The 22,500-nt window shown below is 47.5% G+C and overlaps 2 protein-coding genes across 2 annotated transcripts in view; both read left to right on the forward strand.

Annotated features, from left to right (window-relative positions):
* Positions 1-3,627: 3,627 nt before the first annotated feature.
* Positions 3,628-15,006, forward strand: haus6 (HAUS augmin-like complex, subunit 6; the record flags this gene model as incomplete). Its single annotated transcript, XM_080859843.1, has 16 exons — positions 3,628-3,734; positions 4,333-4,428; positions 4,576-4,654; positions 5,239-5,371; positions 6,764-6,908; positions 7,497-7,559; positions 7,689-7,746; positions 8,474-8,647; positions 9,365-9,594; positions 9,874-10,003; positions 10,314-10,416; positions 11,623-11,698; positions 11,838-12,012; positions 12,994-13,083; positions 13,343-13,472; positions 14,201-15,006. The coding sequence occupies 16 exons, from the start codon at positions 3,628-3,630 to the stop codon at positions 15,004-15,006; spliced, it is 2,595 nt and encodes an 864-aa protein (XP_080715969.1).
* A 632-nt stretch (positions 15,007-15,638) lies between these two features.
* The window catches only part of dennd4c (DENN/MADD domain containing 4C), a 65,509-nt gene continuing 58,647 nt past the window's right edge, over positions 15,639-22,500 (forward strand). Inside the window, exon 1 of the mRNA XM_080860077.1 lies at positions 15,639-15,768. The gene's annotated coding sequence lies outside the window, so the exon portion shown is untranslated. The remainder of the gene's footprint in view (positions 15,769-22,500) is intronic.

Genomic DNA, 22,500 nt, shown 5'->3' on the forward strand with positions numbered 1-22,500 from the left:
TTCCTCATAATGTAGATCTAAATTTAACCTCCAATTCTAAAATATTATTTATTGTTTTTAGCAAATCATGATTGAACCGTCAGACAGAACTTTATGCCAAACAGAGGAATCTTTCTGTAGACGCCAAGCCATTGTTGCCAGAAAGAAGCAAACCCTGCTTCAGTCTCTGATTGGTCAGCAAACCCTGCTTCAGTCTCTGATTGGTCAGCAAACCGTGCTTCAGTCTCTGATTGGTCAGCAAACCCTGCATCAGTCTCTGATTGGTCAGCAAACCCTGCATCAGTCCCTGATTGGTCAGCAAACCCTGCATCAGTCTCTGATTGGTCAGCAAACCCTGCTTCGGATTCTGATTGGTCCGACCCTGGCTGCTCTGTGTGTTCCCCTCAGGCGCGGTGTCTGTGGGTGGAGTTGGACACGGTGCTGTCCTCTCTGATGGAGAAGCAGAGGATCATGGACCTTAATATTCAGAGCGATGTGGACAAGTACGCGCTGGACGGAGACAGCATGAAGCTGAAGGTCCCCTCTGTCCTCCAAGAGAGGATGGAGCAGATGGCTGAGCAGGTGAGAAGAGGCCGCCACATGCAGCTTGGCCTCAGGGTCTGTGATTATAAAATACTACAAAAGTCACTGTGCTAAAGGTACGTGTGCTTGGCTGAAGAGGTAGATTGCAGGCTAGCAATCCGAAGGTCGCAGGTTCAAACCCCATGCAATCTGAGAAAATCAGCCAAAGTGACTAACTGACTAGTCCAGGTGTGAATGAGGTGTAAATGGGAGGCAGATACCTGGGCAGTGCTGAACTGTGCTCTGTCCACCACTGGCTCTCCCTACAGCATCCTTGCTCTCTGATGACCGGGGTATTAAGAGATATCGCCACGGACAGATACGGAGCAGACACTATCTATGTTTATAATGAGATTATATCTATGTTCATAATGCGATTAAATCTGTGTTTAAAGAGCCACAATATCATATGTTTACAATACAACACAACATTGCCACATAATCTTTGGTCTGTTTCACATGAGGAAGGAATATGAGTGGATGGATTCTCTGTTTCTATATTGCATAAGTTTGATGATGCAGCTGGTAGCGCTTCGCGTTTCCTCATCATGTACCCTAACTTAACCTCCATTTGTTGTTACAGAATGTGGTGTCCAGGGTGACCAGTCTTCCCCTGGTTAGCTCTACTTACGACATGATGTCAAAAGTATACTTGCAAACCAAGGATCAGAACACCTACCTCAAGACCGTGCTTGAAGTTGCGGAGCTGGGCGTGAAAACCGTGACTTTGGTGGCGATGAACAGTGCTCTACCAATCATTAACATACTTGATCCAAAACGTAAGTTAAGACAACTAGATCTAATGCTCATGAAATTGTGTATTGAAAGTAAGGACTCAATTTGTCTGTTTGACTTTAAATGTCAAAGCTCAGCACACTGTCAATGCTGTTCGTTATTCATCAGTGGTTATTGATGAAAAGTAGGTTAACAGCTCGTTTTGCTGTTATCGGATACTGATGACTTTATGACTTTGTCCCTTCGCCACACAGTTTCCATTACAAATGACCTTGCCTGTAAAGGACTGGACAGGATTGAGAAGAACCTGCCAATCCTACACCAGCCATCTGAACAGGTATGCTGCCGTTGTGCGTTCCTAATTTAGTCCACATATGGTGCAACCTCTGGACCACTCCTCTCTGTTGGCAAACTGCAGTGGAAATAGGCTGTTGAAACCCCTAATGTCAGCCAAAACAAAATAGCTGAAATAGTTTGCCAGTAATTCACCCATTTGGCTCTGTGGTTGTAACACAAAGGGAAAAGAAAGTCATACACTCATACAAACACTCATGTCCCCCAATCCCTTTCCTTCTGCCCCCTCAGATTGTGTCCACAGCCAAGGAGTCTTTCAGCGCTGCCAAGGAGACAATGACTAACGTCGTGACTGGAATGGTGGGCCGTGTGACAAAGAGCCGCATGGTCCAGTTGGTGAGCAGCGGCGTGGACTCCGTGGCGCTCGGGGACCTGTCTGACGGGGTGCTGTCCTCCAGCAGAGCGCAGCTGCGGCGCCTCGGAGAGGCGCTGGACAACACCATGGACTACCTGGTGAATAACACGCCACTCAACTGGCTGGTAGGTCCCTTCTACCCACACATGGAGCCCCCTGCAGCCGGCGGTGAGAGACGCCTGAGCTACAAATAGACTCCCTAGCTGGCTCTCACACGCACGCTGCCCAGTTCAGTGTGTGATCCTGGACCAACTGCACTCACCCAGAGACTGACATGGACAACATGGCTGATCCCTCCCTTTCCAAACCTGCACAAAGAGAATGATCTGTGGTATGAAGGCAAGGAAATATGTGGACTGTACGCAGTAAAGCCTGACTGTGTTGGGTTTAAACACTAGACCTACATCATTTTCACATTCTGCCTGTTGAGATCATTACTGAACAAGCTGCCCATATTAAAGTCTTTTGAAATTCCACTTAACCATACTACACCGGTCACATTCCTGTAAAGTCTCATATTTTCTGCTGATGTCTTGTTGCTGTCTTTGTGCTGAGTTATTAATAAATCCATTAATATCACTGGTTTTGACTTGTGTGTTGACTTATTATGCATTCAAAAAACAAATTGTCCAACTGTATGATTTTTTTTTAATATAATGGCTTATATCATTGTTGGGATGTAAACAAAGTTTGCAACGTGGGGATTAATGAAGAATCTTCAGTCAGGTGAAAAATTTGCCTAAAAGCTAAATAGTTGATTCTTATGTTGGTATTAGCTCTTGTTTTGAGTTGTTTGGTGGATTGAATGATTGAACTCTCTATCAGTAACAAGGAACAAACAAGACAGATTGGCAATTTTACCCTTTATTAATTAAATACACCCTCAGGAGCGGGTGGAAGATCCATACTCAGCCACAACAGCCTGGCACCACCTCCTCATGCTGGTCACCAACCTGGTCACACTTTGCTGGCGGATAGCATTCCATTCCTCAACCAAGAGTCGTTGCAGATCAGCCATCGTGGTTGTGTTGGTCACTAACACGTACAGCACGCCCAGGCTGATACCAAAAGTGTTCAATTGGGTTGAGGTCTGGACTCATGGCAGGCCATTCCATTCTCTCTCTGATGGTGTATTAAATAAATAAAGTGTAAAATTGCCAATATTTCTTGTTTGTTCCCTGTTACTGATCGAGAGTTCAATCCTCCAATCCAACAAACAACTCAAAACAAGAGTGAATACTAACAGGAGAATAGGAGAATTTTGGCAAATGTTTCATGGGCGCAACCCACATACTCAGCTGTGCTGCTCATCCCACATATGCATGTTCTTTACAAATTAACCACCAATTAAAAGGGAAATAAACAGGCTTTCCAACGGTATAAGATGTATTGCCAAGAAGCATTGTAACAACAAAGAAATAATCTACCAAAGACAAAAGTCCTTACTTTTTGTGCTATGTTTATTATCTATGGAGACAGTCTTTGAACCGGAAGAGGATAACATTAGCTTCCGGAGTAGTTTTATTGTCTCAAACATTTTGGCGGTTGCTGTGTTGCCTTGCGCACGTCACTAACAAGTCTATGGGGTGCGGTACAGCAAACCTGGCCAACTTTTCTGAAGGATGACCTCCAATCAAAAGGAAAATGCTCAATATTTATGGTCATTTCTGTTGAGTCTTGGATTTCAAGCTGATGCTGTTGGAAAGAAACGTCATGTCGTCCTCGGAGAGTAAGTTTTTACATGTTGACAGTTTGGCTAATAGTTGCTAAAGTGTGCTTAGCTTTGCTTCAACAGCTGATCTGACGGCAATCAAGGGGTGGCTAGCAAACCGGGTAGCTAGCAAATCAGCTAGCTATTCAACCACAATTGCGTTAGATAGATTTCCTGGAGCATCCGATAAAGGTTCTTTACATTTTATTTTTGAATATCTTGCTTGGTAGTCAACTTGCTAAGTTGTTTGGCGTTATTTACTTCACTTCGACAGTCCAGACCCACTGTTTCCGTTGCTAGCTGACACTTTTCAGCTAGCAAACCTCACGTCAGTGGTAATTATTCATCTCCATGCCAAAACATCTGTGTTTTAGCGAAGGTAGTGAGTTAGTCTAACTAGCAGACGGTTACACAAGCAACAGTAACTCCAGGTCCGTTAGAGAGGAGTCCATGACATCAACCCCAGGTACACCGTTATGTGGAGGGTAAAATCAAAACGAGAGTAGTTCTGTTGAATGATTGAACTCTCTATCAGTAATGGAGCAACGTCATTCTCACATTATTAAAAGTCGAGATTTACGCATTTAAATGCATTTTACTTTTTGTTATTTGCCAGGACTATGTTTGACAAGCCCAATAAGGATGCCTTTTACATCGTCTCTTACTTTCTTCTGGAGAAACTCAACCCATCACGTATGCATGAGGAGTTCAGGTGAGAGGTTTAACCAGATGGGAACTGCCATAAGTTATAGTAGTCCTTTCATTGTCATAGAAACCCCCAGCACTGCATTATCAACAAGTGTACCCATAGCAGTGTACCCTGAGTAAATCATCACCACTACAATCATTTTCTTTTCAGACATTGCTGGCCGGTGTTGGATCGCAAGCAAGATACTGAGTTCAGGAAACTCACCTTGGTTCTGCTTCAGGAGATAACGGTATGGTCCTAACCGTATACTGCCTGTACACCAGGCTGTTTTTGGTGGCTTACAAGCAAGGACAACCTACAGATAATATACAGGGACCACACACACAAAAAATAATAATAAACATCTAAATAACAAACAATATTTATAAAGTGCAAGAGTCAATAGCAGTACAAACAACAATAGAACGGATTTAACTTGTTATGACATGCCTTATGTGAAATCTGGTGGCTTATTGTGGTCAGTGGTCTCTAATGGTGTTGATCGTTGTTGGGGTCATCTATAACCTCCTGACCTCACTAATAGGAGTGTACGTAGATAACGATATAGCTGGGGAAGCAATTTGCCGCATAATTATTTGAATGGTAATATCTCTATTAAGTTATTATGGATATGCAAAGAAACTATCGAACATAATACCCACACCTCTAATCACTAACCTACACGTGTCCCTGTAGAACATGTTTCCCCGTAGATCACCTGTCCCTGCAGAACACCTGTCCCCAAACAGCTGGCCTTTCCTGCACGCTAGTCTCAATGTTGTGGTGTCCATACCTGTAATCACTAACCTATGTGATGTGTCCCTGTCCCTGTAGAATGAGTCTGGGGGCTCCTTCCCTAAAGTGCTGGCCTCCCACCTGCTCTCCCCCAGTGGGCCGAAGTTCATCCACATCATGCTGAGCCTGGCCAGACACGTCATGCTGCAGGAGATCAAGGCTTTTCACACAGGTACTGTATCCAACACAGTCTAACACACACACACACACACACACACACACACACATACACACATGCACACACACAGACACGTTGTGCTGCATGAGATCAAGGCTTTCCTCACAGGTACTGTATCCAACACAGTCTAAAGGCATCTGCAGGGTTCTCCAACTCACCTCGTACGACTTCACGAGAGACACGCTCTTTCTAATCGGATAATCGTACGACTCACCTCTACCTGCATGGTTCTACGAGGGACTGTGGAGATTACCAACGGTTTATTATGATGTTACAAGGCCATTACATCATCATCAACAACAGTAGAACTATAAAATAAGAAAACGTTTGTTTTTATCCCGTGTATTTTCCGTTAATGATCAGAGGCTGTTGTTGTGAAATTAATTATTAACGACAATGACCAAGCTGGCGGTTATAGCCGAATATTTTCTATTATTATACCCCACAAACAGTTCTGCTTTTTTACGTCTACAATTCAGGTTATTTTACAATTTAATCATTTACAATGCATGCTCTGCTAGCTCAAACACAAAGAGGCTGTTCGAAAACCAAGAAATGTTTTTATTATTGCTGTAATTAGACAACGTCTCCCTATGCTTTATATGCGGCGAGAGCCACGATAGAGCAAGGAAGAAGGGAGATGTTGGTACGCTGGTGCCCTACATAGTTTTTTTAATTTTTACAAACTTGTCCCTGATCTTCCTCCACTCCTGGACCTCCAGCCCCAGGTTCCCAGCGATCTCTCAGTGATTATTTAAAAACGGCGGTGCTGTCATATAGCCTAGGTAACGAAACAGGAAACGTGATTTTAGCCAGGGGTGTCGGACAGCTCGGATCGGATAGTGAGAAAATTCAAGCGGTGCTCCAGAGGCCATCCGAGACCCTCGGATGGCTGTCCGAGGTGTTCAAAGGTGTGGTCCCACTTCAAGGAGTGCGTTTTAGGGCGCGCCTCGTGAGATCGGAGAGCAGGGGCGGATAAGCATGGGGGGCCTTAACACACACACACACACACACACACACACACACACACACACACACACACACATGCACGTCATGCTGCAGGAGACACAGGTACTGTATCCAACACAGTCTAACACACACTGCCGCTGTTCGAACCCAACGCTGCTGCTCGAACCCAACGCAATGTACCACACCCAGGTATCGCACCTAAAACGATCTAACACACACAGTTTCGCACACAACATAATCTTCAACACACACAGGTACTGCACTGCACATAATCTGCAACACAAACAGGTACTGCACTGCACATGAGTATTGCACTGTACACAGAAGTACTCACCCCTGGGTAATAACTGTGTGTGTCTGTCTCGGTTGGTTGGTTTGTTTGTGTGTGCACGTGGGTGTGTGTGTGTGTGTGTCCAGATGGCTCATGGGTCCCGAAAGCAGTTGCGATGCCTCCTAGCTGTTTGGAAATGGCAGAGAAGCGCTTCCAGGTAGCAAGGTCATCCCACCTCGCGGCAGCCGTGGCTCGGGACCACCTCAATCGGGAGCGTCAGCACAGGGTCAAGTAAGAGACGGACACCTATTCACAAACACACACACACACACACACACACACACACACAGACACACACAGCACAGGGTCAAGTAAGAGACGGACACCTATTCACAAACACACACACACACACACACACACACACACACACACACACACACACACACACACCTATTCTATACTGTTCTCTCTCTCGTGCTTCCCTATACACACTTCCACAAGTCCACTTACTGTCTCTCTCACGCAGCACGCACGCACGCACAGAAACCAGAGCCTAGGCTTCACACACGCACGCACGCAGGCACGCACGCACGCACGCACGCACGCACGCACGCACATACAGAAACCAGAGCCTAGGCTTCTCCATGTTGATCTATTTTCATCAACCACATGTGCAAGCATTTAGCTTGGTCACTCTGCCCAATAAGCGATAGACAGGGATAAAGATACACCCGGAAGTATTAACCACTCAGATTTGACTAAGGGCTTTGTAGAGCATTGCTGTGCCCTCCTGTTGCGCAATCCCTAGTTTTGATGTGTAGTGTGTGTAACCCTAGTTTCATACTCACAGCTGTGTTTGGGATTTGGGGTTTTGTTAAGGTCCTGGGAGAAATCCGTACGAGATCTCATGGCAGAGAAAGCCAAATACGAGGAATTACTGGCGTAAGTTTGGATCCCTACTATAGTAGGAAACATTTAACACATTTCACAAGAATAGTTTAAGAATAGATCTAGGTGTGTTTTTTGTTGTTGTCAAAATCCTGTGTCTTTCTTCTGGAAACTTCTCTGTAGAAGCCAGGAAGGCATTGCTGAGCAGGATGGCAGTCTGTCCCAGGAGAAGGTTCAGAGGGTACGTATATGTTCTCTTGCGTTGCTAGATGATTTCATGACCACATATCACTGTCTTGGTTTTATTTAGTTTCAGCTTAGTTTGAGTTATTGTTTTGCTTACTTTTGTTTACCTGTTCATCTTCAAGCAAGAGCAAAAATGTTAAGCCTGTATTGTTTTTTTGACTGTGGGAATACATGCATTTATGTCAGTGATATGATGGAGATCTCTAAAGGTGAAGTCTAGTATTTAGCAGACACTCTTTTCCAAAGCAGTTTGGCTGGAAATATACACATTTGTGTCAGTGAATTGTTGGCGATTCATCTCAAGAGTTGTTGGGTACTCATGCCACTAGCGCCCTCTAGTGTTCAGCACCTGTCAGGACCTTCTAATGCTGAGATGAAATGAGCAATGGCATATTAATAATATAATAATAATGAGAACTGAATGTTATTGAAGTTATTGCACATACAGACACATATTGTAAACATTTCATCTCATGTCTCTCTTTTTCTTTCTTTTTACAAATCATGATGGAACTCACAGACAGACCTTTTTTGATGCCCAATAGAGGGATCTTTCTTTAGACTTAAAGCCATTATTGTCAGAAAGAAGTCTCTGATTGGTCAGCAAACCTGGCGTCAGTTTCTGATTGGTCAGCAAACCCTGCGTCAGTCTCTGATTGGTCAGCAAACCCTGCTTCAGTCTCTGATTGGTCGGACCCTGCTGCTCTGTGTGTTCCCCTCAGGCGCGGTGTCTGTGGGTAGAGGTGGACACGGTGCTGTCCTCTCTGAGGGAGAAGCAGAGGATCATGGACCTTGTTATTCAGGGCGATGTGGACAAACACGCGCTGGACGGAGACAGCATGAAGCTGAAGGTCCCCTCTGTCCTCCAAGAGAGGATGGAGAAGATGGCTGAGCAGGTGAGATGAGGCCGCCGCGAGCAGCTTGGTCTCAGGGTCCGTGACCAAGAAGACGGGGGGAAGATATCAGATATGGAATGCATTCATTTCCGTGAGACATATGGAGCACAGTGTAGGGAAAATGGAAGTAGAGTCTGCATGTTAATGTTACTTTCCATTTGATTTATATAGCGCCAAAACAATGCAATTGCCTGAAAGCGCATTCACACTTCCAGTACTCTGTTAATTGAATTCTGGAAGTCTGTTGTGCGTATTAATGGTTGAAAGTGTGTTCATGAAATGTATGCATTACCTTGCTTGTTGACACTTCTGGTGAAGGGATCTTCTGGATAATCCAGTCTGGCTGTAAAGATCTTTCCTTTAAGATGAAGCCCAGTGTGTTAGGGCTCAGATACACATACGCGCCTTTTTTCAGGCAGAAACGCTTCAGTAACGCCTTGGCAAAGTGCGGCGGCCAAAACAGAAGCGGTGCGCTTCCCTGCCTTGCGCTGGAAAGTTGAGAATAGTTCAACTTTTAAGCGCACCTAAAAAACGCTTCAAAGACGCAACGCGTGGTGGAGAAGGGGCGCACGCTTTAAACGCGCCGTACCATAGGAATCAATGCATTTGCTCGTGTCCCGTTTTTACAAAAACGCATATGTGTATCTGAGCCCTTTGGTTTTATAAGTATAGAGTGGTATTTTAAGTCCTGATGTTCCTGCTGTGCATCTCCAGACCAGCAGGGGGAGGCAGTGTGACTCTGGGCAGCCCTCGCTGATCCATCTGCTGGAGCTGTTCAACGAGGCCCTGGCCATTCTCAATGAGGAGAGGGTCAGAGCTATGGGCCCTGCGGCGGAGCTGCGTGCCGAGGCTCAGTCAGACCGCCCCACGGCGGAGGTTGATGCGGAAGCCCTTAGGCAACACATGTGTCGTATAGGCCAAGCCCAGGACCATCTGACCAAGTTGAGGTGAGAGTGCTCTGTGGTATTTGGCAGCTGTGTGTGTGTGTGTGTGTGTGTGTGTGTGTGTGTGTGTGTGTGTTTGTCCTTGTCTCTTGTGTGTATCTGTGTAACAGTACATGTAAAGTTATCAGCTTGTCATGTTTTGTCATCTTGTGGGTTTGTGTCCTTGTGTGTTGTTGTGTAACAGTACATGTAATGTTAACAGCTTGTGATGTTTCGTCATCGTGTGTGTGTGTGTGTGTGTGTGTGTGTGGGTGTGTGTGTGTACCAACATGTCATTCCCAGGACCAGAATGACCTGCGAGGACATTCCTCAGACAAAGAGCGCCATCAGGAACGCGGAGGCAAACTGGGACAGGAAGTGGACTGAGCTTCTAAACAACAGTGTCCTAGCCTCAGTCATGAGTGCTGACCCAGTAAGTACCTTGACCCCTGACCCCTGAGCGATGATGGTGCTGAACACCATCTACTGTCAGGAAATAGCGCCTTGTATATCAGCCTGAAGTACTATGTAAAAACATGTAAATACCCTGAGTTCAAAAAAGCCTGTATGTAATGGCATGTCCTATGGCATATGATGGCATACCATGGCATGTTTGGTGAATCTGTGGCACACTGTGTGAAGTAATCAATCTATTGTTACTGTTTATATTGTGTGTTGTTTGTATTGTCTCTGCTAATTTAGTGTTTAAATGTAGTTTGCTCACGTATCCTGTTCTCTCCCAGGGTGTGGACGTCCTTCCTGACATGGCTGCTCTGTCCTTTGAGCCGGCTCCTGAGGACCGTCTGGAGTCTAGCACCCTCTTCCAGCCCCCATCAGCTCCTACAGGTAGTGCCCTCTTCCAGCCCCCTCCAGCTCCTACAGGTAGCACCCTCTTCCAGCTCCTACAGGTAGTGCCCTCTTCCAGCTCCTACAGGTAGTGCCCTCTTCCAGCCCCCTCCAGCTCCCACAGGTAGCACCCTCTTCCAGCCCCCTCCAGCTCCTACAGGTAGCACCCTCTTCCAGCTCCTACAGGTAGTGCCCTCTTCCAGCCCCCTCCAGCTCCTACAGGTAGTGCCCTCTTCCAGCCCCCTCCAGCTCCTACAGGTAGCACCCTCTTCCAGCTCCTACAGGTAGTGCCCTCTTCCAGCTCCTACAGGTAGTGCCCTCTTCCAGCCCCCACCAGCTCCTACAGGTAGTGCCCTCTTCCAGCCCCCTCCAGCTCCCACAGGTAGCACCCTCTTCCAGCCCCCTCCAGCTCCTACAGGTAGCACCCTCTTCCAGCTCCTACAGGTAGTGCCCTCTTCCAGCCCCCTCCAGCTCCTACAGGTAGTGCCCTCTTCCAGCCCCCTCCAGCTCCTACAGGTAGTGCCCTCTTCCAGCCCCCTCCAGCTCCTACAGGTAGCACCCTCTTCCAGCTCCTACAGGTAGTGCCCTCTTCCAGCTCCTACAGGTAGTGCCCTCTTCCAGCCCCCACCAGCTCCTACAGGTAGTGCCCTCTTCCAGCCCCCTCCAGCTCCCACAGGTAGCACCCTCTTCCAGCCCCCTCCAGCTCCTACAGGTAGCACCCTCTTCCAGCTCCTACAGGTAGTGCCCTCTTCCAGCCCCCTCCAGCTCCTACAGGTAGTGCCCTCTTCCAGCTCCTACAGGTAGTGCCCTCTTCCAGCCCCTACAGGTTAAAAGACATAAAAGGGACGTGTGCTATCAATTTATCCTCAGACACAGATAGCACATCAACACAGGGTGTGTCGTGTACAATCCTTTTTTCATGTAATGATGAATAAATGAATGCAGCTTGCAAAGGGCCTTGGTGTTTCTTTTGAACAGGTTCAGGCCCTGGGCTCTGTTAAGCGTCTTGAGACCATTTTATTGTTTTGGAGCTATAGAAATAAAATTGAATTGAGTTCCTCAAGTAGAGAAAGGTAACGCCATGGGATTGTGTGTATATACCGGTTATAGAAGTCAAATAAATACACACAGGATGTAATGCATAGATGTGTTAAGTCTGTAGGGTAGAATGGCTAGATGCTTCATGATCATGTTTGTGCTTCCCAGAACCAGAGAAGGAGACTCCCCAGAGAACCCAGATTGCACTTGGGGAGATGGTGAAACCAGAAGATGAGCCAGACAGGTGTGTGTGTGTGTCTGTGTCTGTGTCTGTGTCTGTGTCTGTGTCTGTGTCTGTGCATGTTTTATTGTGTTTTGTCCTTTTACAAGATATGATAAAAGAGGAAAACTATTTTAAAATAAAAATGTTCTGAACTTCACAGAAGTTTCCACAGCATTCCATCTCCCGCAGAGCAGAGTTCCGATGAAGAGCTGGAATCTGTTCCCGCTGAAACTCCCAGGATGCCTTCTGTTCTGGAATCCCCAAGATCAGCCACTCCAGTGCAGCCAGCTCCTGCACACCATCTTCGTAAATCTCCTCCAGTGTCTTCACTCAAGGTATCACACCTGAGCCCACAGCTGAATAAAGCTCTAGTACTCAAAGTTCTAGAATGCTAGAAGGTGCACACAGTTCTAGAATGCTAGAAAGTGTACAGAGTTCTAGAAAGTGTACAGAGTTCTAGAAAGTGCAGAAAGTTCTAGCATGAGCAGTGTTCTGCGGTCACCAGCTTGTCCATCCTCTCCCAGTTTTTCACCATCTGTGTTTATGATGAAGAATATAGATGTCATCAAAGCATATCTACATAGCTGGGCCAACTTATTTCAACAGTTCAGCAGTGAATATATGTAAGTGATGGCTCAAGAGGTAGAGTGTCAGGCTAGCAGTCCCAAGGTCGCAGGTTCAAACCCCATGCAATCTGAGAAAAACAGCCAAAGTGACTGACTGACCAGTCCAGGTGTGAATGAGGTGTAAATGGGAGGCAGATACCTGGGCAGTGCTGAGCTGTGCTCTGTCCACCACTGGCTCTCCCTACAGCATCCTTGCTCTCTGATGACCGGGGTATTAAGAGATATCGCCACGGACAGATACGGAGCAGACACTATATCTATGTTTATAATGCCACTATATCTGTATTCATAATGCCACTAAATCTGTGTTCATAATGCGATTATATCTGTGTTCATAATGACACTATATCTAAGTTTACAATACAACACCACAATGCCAAACAGTGCTTGTTCAGGTGGGGGGGGATGCCAAAAATCACAGTTGACCTTCAGTTGCTTAATTCATTCTCTGCTCCTTGTACAAGAAAACATTTTTGTAATGCCACCTTAACCATATTGACATGAGGTTAAGAAGATGTTCAAGTATAGTACAATTTTCAACACACTTGTAAGAGTCTGGCCGCATTATTGGTGACTTTATTTCTCACCTGGAACCAGTTGTACTCTGAAATATCAAGCCTGCTGTGTGCTGTAGTGTTCCTGCTCATTTTGTCACGTGACATGATCTCTGTTCTCCTATTGGACAACAAGGTGAAACCTGAAAACGCACACACCAAAATATCTGCCGTGAAGAAAAAAGCAGACATCTTAGGCCTGGAGATGGAAAACCTGGCCGAGCAGGTAAGAGACCACACCTGTGCACTCTCACCTACAGTAGGAACACACCTGTGATGCCATGTTTCACCAGGACTACTAGCAGAGAGCAGGGCTGATATTATAGGTCTCATGTTAAATTAACAATGATAGAATTGAATGTTGGATGTCTGCACAGACTTTTGATCAGTGCGTCCTGTGTGTGTGTGTGCGTGTGTGCGTGTGTGTGTGTGTGTGTGTGTGTGTGTGTGTGTGTGTGTGTGTGTGTGTGTGTGTGTGTGTATAGTTTGCACAAGCGGTGACCACTACCCCAAAAGGCGGCAGGAACGGAGGCGCGGTCTTGGAGCACCTGCTGAGCAGCATGATGGAACCCCTCTCTGGCCGGAGACAGCTCCAACGCACCCCAGAGAGCCTAAGTACGTCTGCCCCTGCCCCTGCCCACTGCCCTGGGTCATATGACCTAACCCTAACCCTACCCCTCTCTGCCCCTGCCCACTGCCCTGGGTCATCTGACCTAACCCTAACCCTCTCTGCCCCTGCCCACTGCCCTGGGTCATCTGACCTAACCCTAACCCTACCCCTCTCTGCCCCTGCCCACTGCCCTGGGTCATATGACCTAACCCTAACCCTCACCCTAACCCTCTCTGCCCACTGCCCTGGGTCATCTGACCTAACCCTAACCCTCTCTGCCCCTACCCACTGCCCTGGGTCATATGACCTAACCCTAACCCTCACCCTAACCCTCTCTGCCCACTGCCCTGGGTCATCTGACCTAACCCTCTCTGCCCAGAGACAGCTCCAACGCACCCCAGAGAGTCTAAGTACGTCTGCCCCTGCCCCTGCCCCTGCCCCTGCCCACTGCCCTGGGTCATATGACCTAACCCTAACCCTCACCCTAACCCTCTATGCCCACTGCCCACTGCCCTGGGTCATATGTGGGTACATGGTCCTTCACTGACTTCATGCCAGCCAGTGGTCCTCTGATGGTAACGTACCACATGTGCTTGTGCACTGTTGTAGGGTCTAAAACGTGTGGTCTGCTGCTGTATTTGGTTGCATGGAAAGTGCTTTGAGACGCACGTGTCCGTCAGTATGTTGCTATGGTGATTATAGTATTGCTTATTTTAATTTATTTTTCTGCTAGTTGCAGACGTGCGGACGTCCTGGAGGAAGGCTGTGGAGGAGGGTGTGACGCAGAAGGTGCGTGCCCCTGGAAAGTTTCCTGACAGTTTCACTGGACTCTTCACGCCCTGCGCCGACGCCAGCAGAACCAATCAGAACCCGGACGTGTCTTGCTTCAGCGCCACAGACGCCTCCGTCTCAACCACTATCCCTCTTAACACCCCTGGAAGCTTCTCTCACCTTCCAACCGTCTCAGCCTCCCGCAGTCCCGCTCAGAACCAGAAGGGGGCAGCGGTTCCTTTCTCAATGTCTTTCGACTCTTTCCACACGGAGGCTTTGACCAATCGGAGTTGCAACGAGGATGTCCAGTTTAGTCTTGTAAATGAGACCATTCCGGAGTGGTCCGGCAGCGACAGTCTCCTTGGCAGCATTGACAGTCTCCTGAGTAACAGCAGTCCGGACCCCTCACAGGAAGAGATAGAGGACAGACCTGAGGAAGAGGAGGAGGAAGAACTCGTTTTACCCCAAGTCACGTCCCCTCCAGAGGGAGACAAAGTGTCGGCCGTGCTGTCGGCGCGGCAACGACTCCAGGCCATCCTTCAAAAGTCCTCCTACGCCGGCGGCCCCAAGGACCAGGACCTCCTCTCCTTCTCCCCCGCCCCAGGCACTCCTCTGCGGGGCAGCAGAGGGGAGGGGACGGGGGATTGGGAAGCCCCACAACAGGTCTTCTCCCTGGACTTAGACCAACTGGAGAGCCCCTCTCCCCCTCGCCATGGGGACCTCCACCTGCCAAACCTGCTCACCTTCTCTCCCGTGGACCAGCTGTAGCAGAGACGGAGATGTTGGTTTGCGGAGAAGTTTGTGTAAATACATAAATTCATGTGTTAATAAGTGGTCGTCTTGAGATTTTTTTAATGTAGTTTGTGTCTTCCTTTTCTAATAATGAACTTTGAATGGCAGCTTAGCTTTTGTTGCCACTTTGTATAGCAGCTTAGCCTTTTTTTGCCATTAACCTGTTGAGCTTTTCTGCTGCCTTTAACGTGTTTGAAATAAAGTACAAATATTTGTTGTATGTTGTTGTTGTTGTTGTTATTCTTTCATTGTGGGTGGGTGTCGGATTTAATGAACCGCATGCTCGTTTCGGTTGATTACTACTCAGTTGGAGCGTTTCGTCATGAGCGCTGTGTTAAGGGAAACCACCTGTTGTTCCACGACTCACGAAGTCATTAACACCTCTCTCAAGATAGGGGGCGGAAGACACCTCGACAAAAATCCGGAAAAAGTGTAGTCATGAGAGTCGGTGGATATGGGCGGTTCCATTCCGCCTCTAGCAGTGCACTCCGAGAGAACCCAAGAGCCAGAAGTGCAACACAACACAAACATGGCGGCTGCTGCCACCGACACACACCAATAAGGAACATCGCCAACAAGTGGAACAAACAAAAGTTTCCTGGGATTATTGTAAGGTGTATGTTTTTTACGATCAACGACGATTTTTCCATTCTTCTCACAAAGACGGAGTATCGAGGCGGTCAGAGCAACAACTTGCCTACATGTCAACGTTCTCCTTTTTAAAACAGTAAGCAGCTGGTAAGTTTCAGCTTAGAGCTTCATTTTGTAAATGCAATCTTGTTGCGATGAGTGGAGTTGAATTTATAATATAATAATATGTAATTTGCCGGACAACGAGAGTTTATCTCAGTCTGGTTGCTTTGTGTTGTTATCCCGTTGAATGGCGTTAGTTGCTGAAATGTGACGTTTAGTGTTGCAGGGCTAGCCGGTTTGGGGGCTTTGTAATACTGGTTTTTCGTGCGGAATGTCGAAATTGCCACTGTCAGATGTTACTTTTCTTTCCGTGACTTCGCTGGAACGGGCAGCGTTGCAAAACCGTGTCTGGAAGAGTGCGTGAAGTTGACCTAGTTACTAGCTCGGTGGATGCAACAGTTGGACACGGATAACGTCCGACCGCCCCCTGTTCGAGGCCCCGTCGGAGTTGTGGGCGAGATCGTTGGACTTTTCAAACAGTGCAGGTGCTCACAGGGTGTGTCAGGTTCACGTAGCGTCGGTTACTTACTCGGCCTAATCGGCAAGTGCATCTTAATCCGCGCCATAATGAAAACATCCACCACGAGATTTAACAACACAGAAAGTCCAACGCGTTAGGGAAGAGGTTTAACTTTTTTAGTTGTGTGGCCTGTTGTTAACACCACTGAAAACAATAATAGAGCTGTCATCTAACCTGCCTGCGATGTTCCGGATGCCATATGGCCATTGTAAAATGACCCTCAACAACATTCTCTTTGTACTTTTGAGGTCTTTGCTGAGCAATTTTCCCCGAATGCAACACACTTAGTAGCTAAGAAAGGTTTTCGTCCGCGTAGAAAAGAGGCATGGCATATGCATATTGGCTCATGGAAGTCATCCTTCAGCATTTTTTACTTTCCATTTGAGTCATGCCCCGCTGTCGGTGCTTGTCGAGCTGAGTAGCACAGGAGAGCCTTATGGTAAAAGTGAGTCACAGGAATGTTAAGTGAAGTCAAATGGGCCGTTGGGGAGCATCCTCCGGGATGAGACGCCCAGTAAAAGCGGACACCTTTCAGAGTTCCGCTGTGTTAAACCGCGTAGGTGGTCTAGGAAGCATCTCCCCTCTTCTCAACTCCCTCCCTGACCCGTGGCTGACCTGCCCGCCATGGGCCTCTGCGTTAAACCGAGTCATACAGCGCCTCTGCTAGCACACACACACACACACACACACACACACACACACACACACACACACACACACACACACACACACACACACACACACACACACACACACACACACACACACACACACAGCTCAAAAAGTGCGACTTCAGTCACAGCTAGGAATGTTTCCTATAGTATGGGCTTGTCCTGCTGTAAGCTAAGAAATCCGGAAATGTAATGCATATGTGCCTAGAGAGAGGTGTCGCCAAGGTGATTTACGTGCTAGTCCTGCTTTGCCCCCAGGCCTCTTAATGCACTGGTATGTTCCTGTGTGCTGGCTAAAACAACACTGTCCTTCCAAACCTGATTAGAAGTTACACACAACGTTGAGAAAGCTCTAATGTTGGGCCTCTTTCCACTGTTTGAACCTGACTGCACCCAGATGCAGGTCACACATGCAGCATGTGATGGATGAGTGGCCTATATTAACACTGGCAAGACGAGCGCCAAGTGACTCATAATAACACTTCCTGGTTCTGTTTTTACTTTGTTGCCATGGCCACTGCTTAGATAGTGGCTCACTCTGTGCCAGAACCGCACCGGGTCAGGACCATATCCGGCCCAATAGAGGCTGCCATCTGGTTGGTGTTGGTGTAAACGATGGGATCCTTGACCCACTGCTAGGTGGATCCTGGACCTCTGTGGTGGATAGGCTATAAGACCTACACACACCCCAACGGCCCATTTGACACACTGCCGGTGGTGGATAGCCTATTAGACCTACACACACACACACCACACTGCCTGTGGTGGATAGGCTATAAGACCTGCACACACACACACACACACACACACACACACACACTGACTGTGGTGAATAGGCTATAAGACCCACACACACACACACTCACACTGCAGCTGGTGAATAGGCTATAAGACCTACACACACACACACCACACTGCCGGTGGTGTATGTTGAACTCTCAGGCAAGTGTGGCGTTTGAAAGGTTGATATGTGGCTCATGCAGCATAGGGGTTGGGTGTGTGAGCAGCACACTGAAACAGTGAGGGCTGCTTCTGTGCCACGAGGCTGCAGCAGTCACACAGTCACACAGCAGTGAGTTCTAGGGTTAACGCATGGTGGAGTGTGTGTGTGTGTGTGTGTGTGTGTGTTGTAGCTGTGTTGGTATCAGAGAGAGCAGTGCTAGTCCTGCATCTAATCTTCTCTGTGCTAACGCATGGTGGCGTGTGTGTGTGTGTGTGTGTGTGTGTGTGTGTGTGTGTGTTGTTTTAACGCATGGTGCCGTGTGTGTGTGTGTGTGTGTGTGTGTGTGTGTGTGTGTGTTGTAGCTGTGTTGGTATCAGTGAGAGCAGTGCTAGGCCTGTATCTTATCTTCTCTGTGCACAGTGTTGGCAAAAAAACGCTGTCAAAATGGGCCACTCCTCTGAGAAACACTCCTCTGGTTATTGTCATGGATGGTGATGACTTCCTCTGTGAGATAAAGCTCTACGGCCCCGTGCCATGCAGCCATCTCTCGACTAGCAGATACTCAGCCCCCCACTAGATCAGGGCTAGGTTAGTCCTAGATCAGGGCTAGGTTAGTCCTAGATCAGGGCTAGGTTAGTCCTAGATCAGAGCTAGGTTAGTTCTAGATCAGGGCTAGAACGGTTCCAGTTCAGAGCTAGGTTAGTCCTGGATCAGGGCTAGGTTAGTCCTAGATCAGGGCTAGAACGGTTCCAGTTCAGAGCTAGGTTAGTCCTGGATCAGGGCTAGGTTAGTCCTAGATCAGGGCTAGAACGGTTCCAGTTCAGAGCTAGGTTAGTCCTAGATCAGGGCTAGGTTAGTCCTAGATCAGGGCTAGAACGGTTCCAGTTCAGAGCTAGGTTAGTCCTAGATCAGGGCTAGGTTAGTCCTAGATCAGGGCTAGAACGGTTCTAGACCAGAGCTGAGTCCAGTAGCAGCCTGGCTGAGATCATCATGTTAGGAGTCGAGTCAGGTGCTTTAGGCCTCCCAGCCTCTGGGTCAAAGGTCACCAGAGAGCAGTCACATGTGCTCGGCATCTGGGAGAGGGAGACTCTGTTCCAGAGCGCCTACGCAGGAAGGAGTGGACGTCTTCAGAAGCCTTAGTAGGACAGAACACACTGAACACACTGGATGATCGATTAAGTGCAGCGCCCTTGACACCGGCGTGTATGTTTGTGTGTGTGTGTGTGTGTGTGTGTGTGTGTGCACGCGTGTGTGTGTCGGATGTAATCTCCTGTGTCGGCTGTTCAGAGTGGGTTGAACTTTGACCTCTTTTGCCATACAAAAGGCTGGCAGAGATCTGGCAGAGTCATTGTAGTCAAAACTGACTGAACGGTGCGTGTGTGTGTGTGTGTGTGTGTGTGTGTGTGTGTGTGTGTGTGTGTGTGTGTGTGTGTGTGTGTGTGTGCGCGCGCCTGTGTGGTTCTGTTAGTTTGTTAATACTTTTGTATGTTTGAGTGTGAATACGTGTGCTTGTGTGTGTGTGTGTGTGTGTGTTAAGCTGGTGTTTTATTGTAGCAGGCTGTGTGTGTGTGTGTGTGTGTAGCATAGTAGGGACATGAGGTGACTGAGCTGCTTGGGAAAAGGACAGCCGTTCCCTTAAGCAGTGCATTGTGGGAAAGACAAAGGAGCAGCGTGCGTAGGCAGGCAGGTAGGCAGGGCCTCCTCCCGTCCGAAAGGGAAACGTGACACCACTTCATCAGGTGCCACTCAACACACACACACACACACACACACACACACACACACACACACACACCACTTCATCAGGTGCCTTTCCTTTTCCAACAGAGAGCTGGCCTTTGTGCTAGTCTGGAGCCTGTGCAGGGATTCTCTCTCTCTCTCTCTCTCTCTCTCTCTCTCTTACTATTGTCTCTGGCTCTCTCTCTCACGTTCTCTTTTACTCTTGTCTCTCGCTCTCTCTTACTCACTCATTCTATCTCTCTTACTATCGTCTCTGGCTCTCTCTCTCTCTCTCTCTCTCTCTCTCTTTCACTCTTGTCTCTCGCTCTCTCTTACTCACTCATTCTCTCTGTCTTACTCTCGTCTCTCGTCTCTCTCTCTCTGCCTCTCTCTCTCTCGCTGCCTCTCTCTCACTCTCTCGCTCTCGTACTTGCTGTCTGGTATCCATATTGTGTGTGTGCTCCGTGGGAATTGAACCTGTAGGCTGAATGTTGATAGCACGTTGAGCTCCAGGAGCACAGAAGGGTCTCTGTCTGTCTCTATTTCTGTCCTCCTTCCTTTGTCCCTTTGTTTAACTCTTTCAGTCACTCTGTATCAGTTGTCGCCTCTTACCCTCTTTCTCTCTACTTCAGTCTCTCTCTCTCTCTCACTCACTCACTCACTCACTCACTCACTCACTCTCTCTCTCTCTCTCTCTCTCACTCACTCACTCACTCACTCACTCACTCACTCACTCACTCACTCACTCACTCACTCACTCACTCACTCACTCACTCACTCACTCACTCTTTCTTTTTCCCTCTCTCTGGTTAATGCTGTAATAATATCTTATGAAGGTGTGGGGAAGTTGTTGGTGAAGTTGGACGGTGTGTTTTGGTGGTGTGATTGTGTGACAAAGTTGGTCAATGGTTTAATAGGACTGTAAACTTCTGCCTCTCTTTCTCTTTCTTTTTTTGTGTCTTCTGTCTTCTTTCACCCCCCCGTCTCTCTCTCTCTCTCTCTCTCTCTCTCTCTCTCTCTCTCTCTCTCTCTCTCTCTCTCTCTCTCTCTCTCTCTCGCGCTCTCTCTCCTACTCTATCAGTGAATTTAGCTGATCTTATTTTACCTGCACCTGAAGTTACTGACTCAGTAGTTTTCCAAAGGATGTCAAATGACCTCTAATGCACACACACACACACACACACACACACACACACACACACACACACACACACAGGCACACACACAGGCACCAGCTAGACTTCCCATTTATACAGTACTGAAGGTGACGGTAGCTGAGTGTGAGTTAGGCATTGAGCTGCCTGGTGTGTTTGAGTACGTTATTAGACACACACACACATACACACACAAAATTAACACACACACAATTAACACTGCCCTTTGAAGGTGTATTTCAGGACTCTCAGGAGTGAGATGATCGATGGATCGATTGGAAGTGTGTGTGTGTCTAGTGTGCTGCCACAATCTATGTGATTTTGACCTCACCTCCTCTCACAGATACAGGTGTACACACACACACGCTCATACACACAGGCTACACAAAAAACTTACATGTGTGCACACATAACACACACACACACAGGAAGAATATATGAGCTCCCTCACATCCACACACACACACAAATATTTGAGCTCACAAAAATGCACAGATATACAAAATTGTCGCTGTCTCCTCTCTCTCTCTCTCAATCTCTCTCTCTCTCGCGTGCTTTCTCTTTTTCTCTCTTTTCTCTCTATCTTTCTCTCTCTCACACACACACACACACACACACAGAACACACTATTCTGTCTGCTGGGCTTTATATCAGCTCCAGTGTCATGCTCCCCAGAGTCATGTGATGTTTCAGCTGAGCTCACACTGGCCTTGGACCCAGAATCACTTCTCTTTCTGTCCGTCTCTCTCTCTCTCTCTCTCTCTCTCTCTCTCTACCCCCTTGTCTATCCTTCCCTCTCTCTCATTCTATATCTCGGTTATTCGTTGGTGTCCTGCCCTTTCCCTCTCTTTCTACCTCTCTTCCTCCCAGGGTTCTGTCTCTCCCTCTTTCTCCTCTCTTTCTCTCCTGACCTCTTTTACTCATGTTCCTGTTTTTCTTGACTCTGTTTGGAAGAGTGGCACTCCTGTCTAAAAGAAAGTGTGCATGGCATAGCTATGTCTCAGTGAGCCTCTTATGTCTCAGTGAGCCTCTTATGTCTCAGTGAGCCTCTGCCTCTTATGTCTCAGTGAGCCTCTTATGTCTCAGTGAGCCTCTGCCTCTAATGTCTCAGTGAGCCTCTAATGTCTCAGTGAGCCTCTTATGTCTCAGTGAGCCTCTTATGTCTCAGTGAGCCTCTTATGTCTCAGTGAGCCTCTGCCTCTTATGTCTCAGTGAGCCTCTGCCTCTAATGTCTCAGTGAGCCTCTTATGTCTCAGTGAGCCTCTAATGTCTCAGTGAGCCTCTGCCTCTTATGTCTCAGTGAGACGCTGCCTCTTACACGGATCTGAGCCGGATCCTCTCATTTTATGAAGGGCCCAGTGCAGCAGTGAAGTAGATGTCATTAAACACTTTGTAACACACACATGTGTAAACACATGTACACACACACACACACACACAACACACACACACACACACCCAGGAGGGAGGGAGGGAGAGTTGGTGAGTGAGAGAGAGTATTGAATGTAAAATAGCTTTAGTGCTAGGAACATTTTATTGAATCAATTTCTTGAAGTATAGACTTAGGAGAAAAATAAATGTGACTCATGTGGAACATCATTCAGATTGACAGAAAGAAGGAGGGATGAAAAGGAAGAGAGGGAGAGAAAGGAAAGATGAAAAGGTAGCCAGTTGCTATGCAGTGAGTGAGTTCCAAAGAGCACAGGGGTGTACAGACTAATCAACATTTAACACACACACACACACACACACACAAACACACACACACTG

This window comes from Sprattus sprattus (genome assembly GCF_963457725.1).
Source record: "Sprattus sprattus genome assembly, chromosome: 21".
NCBI classification, from domain to species: Eukaryota; Metazoa; Chordata; class Actinopteri; order Clupeiformes; family Clupeidae; genus Sprattus; species Sprattus sprattus.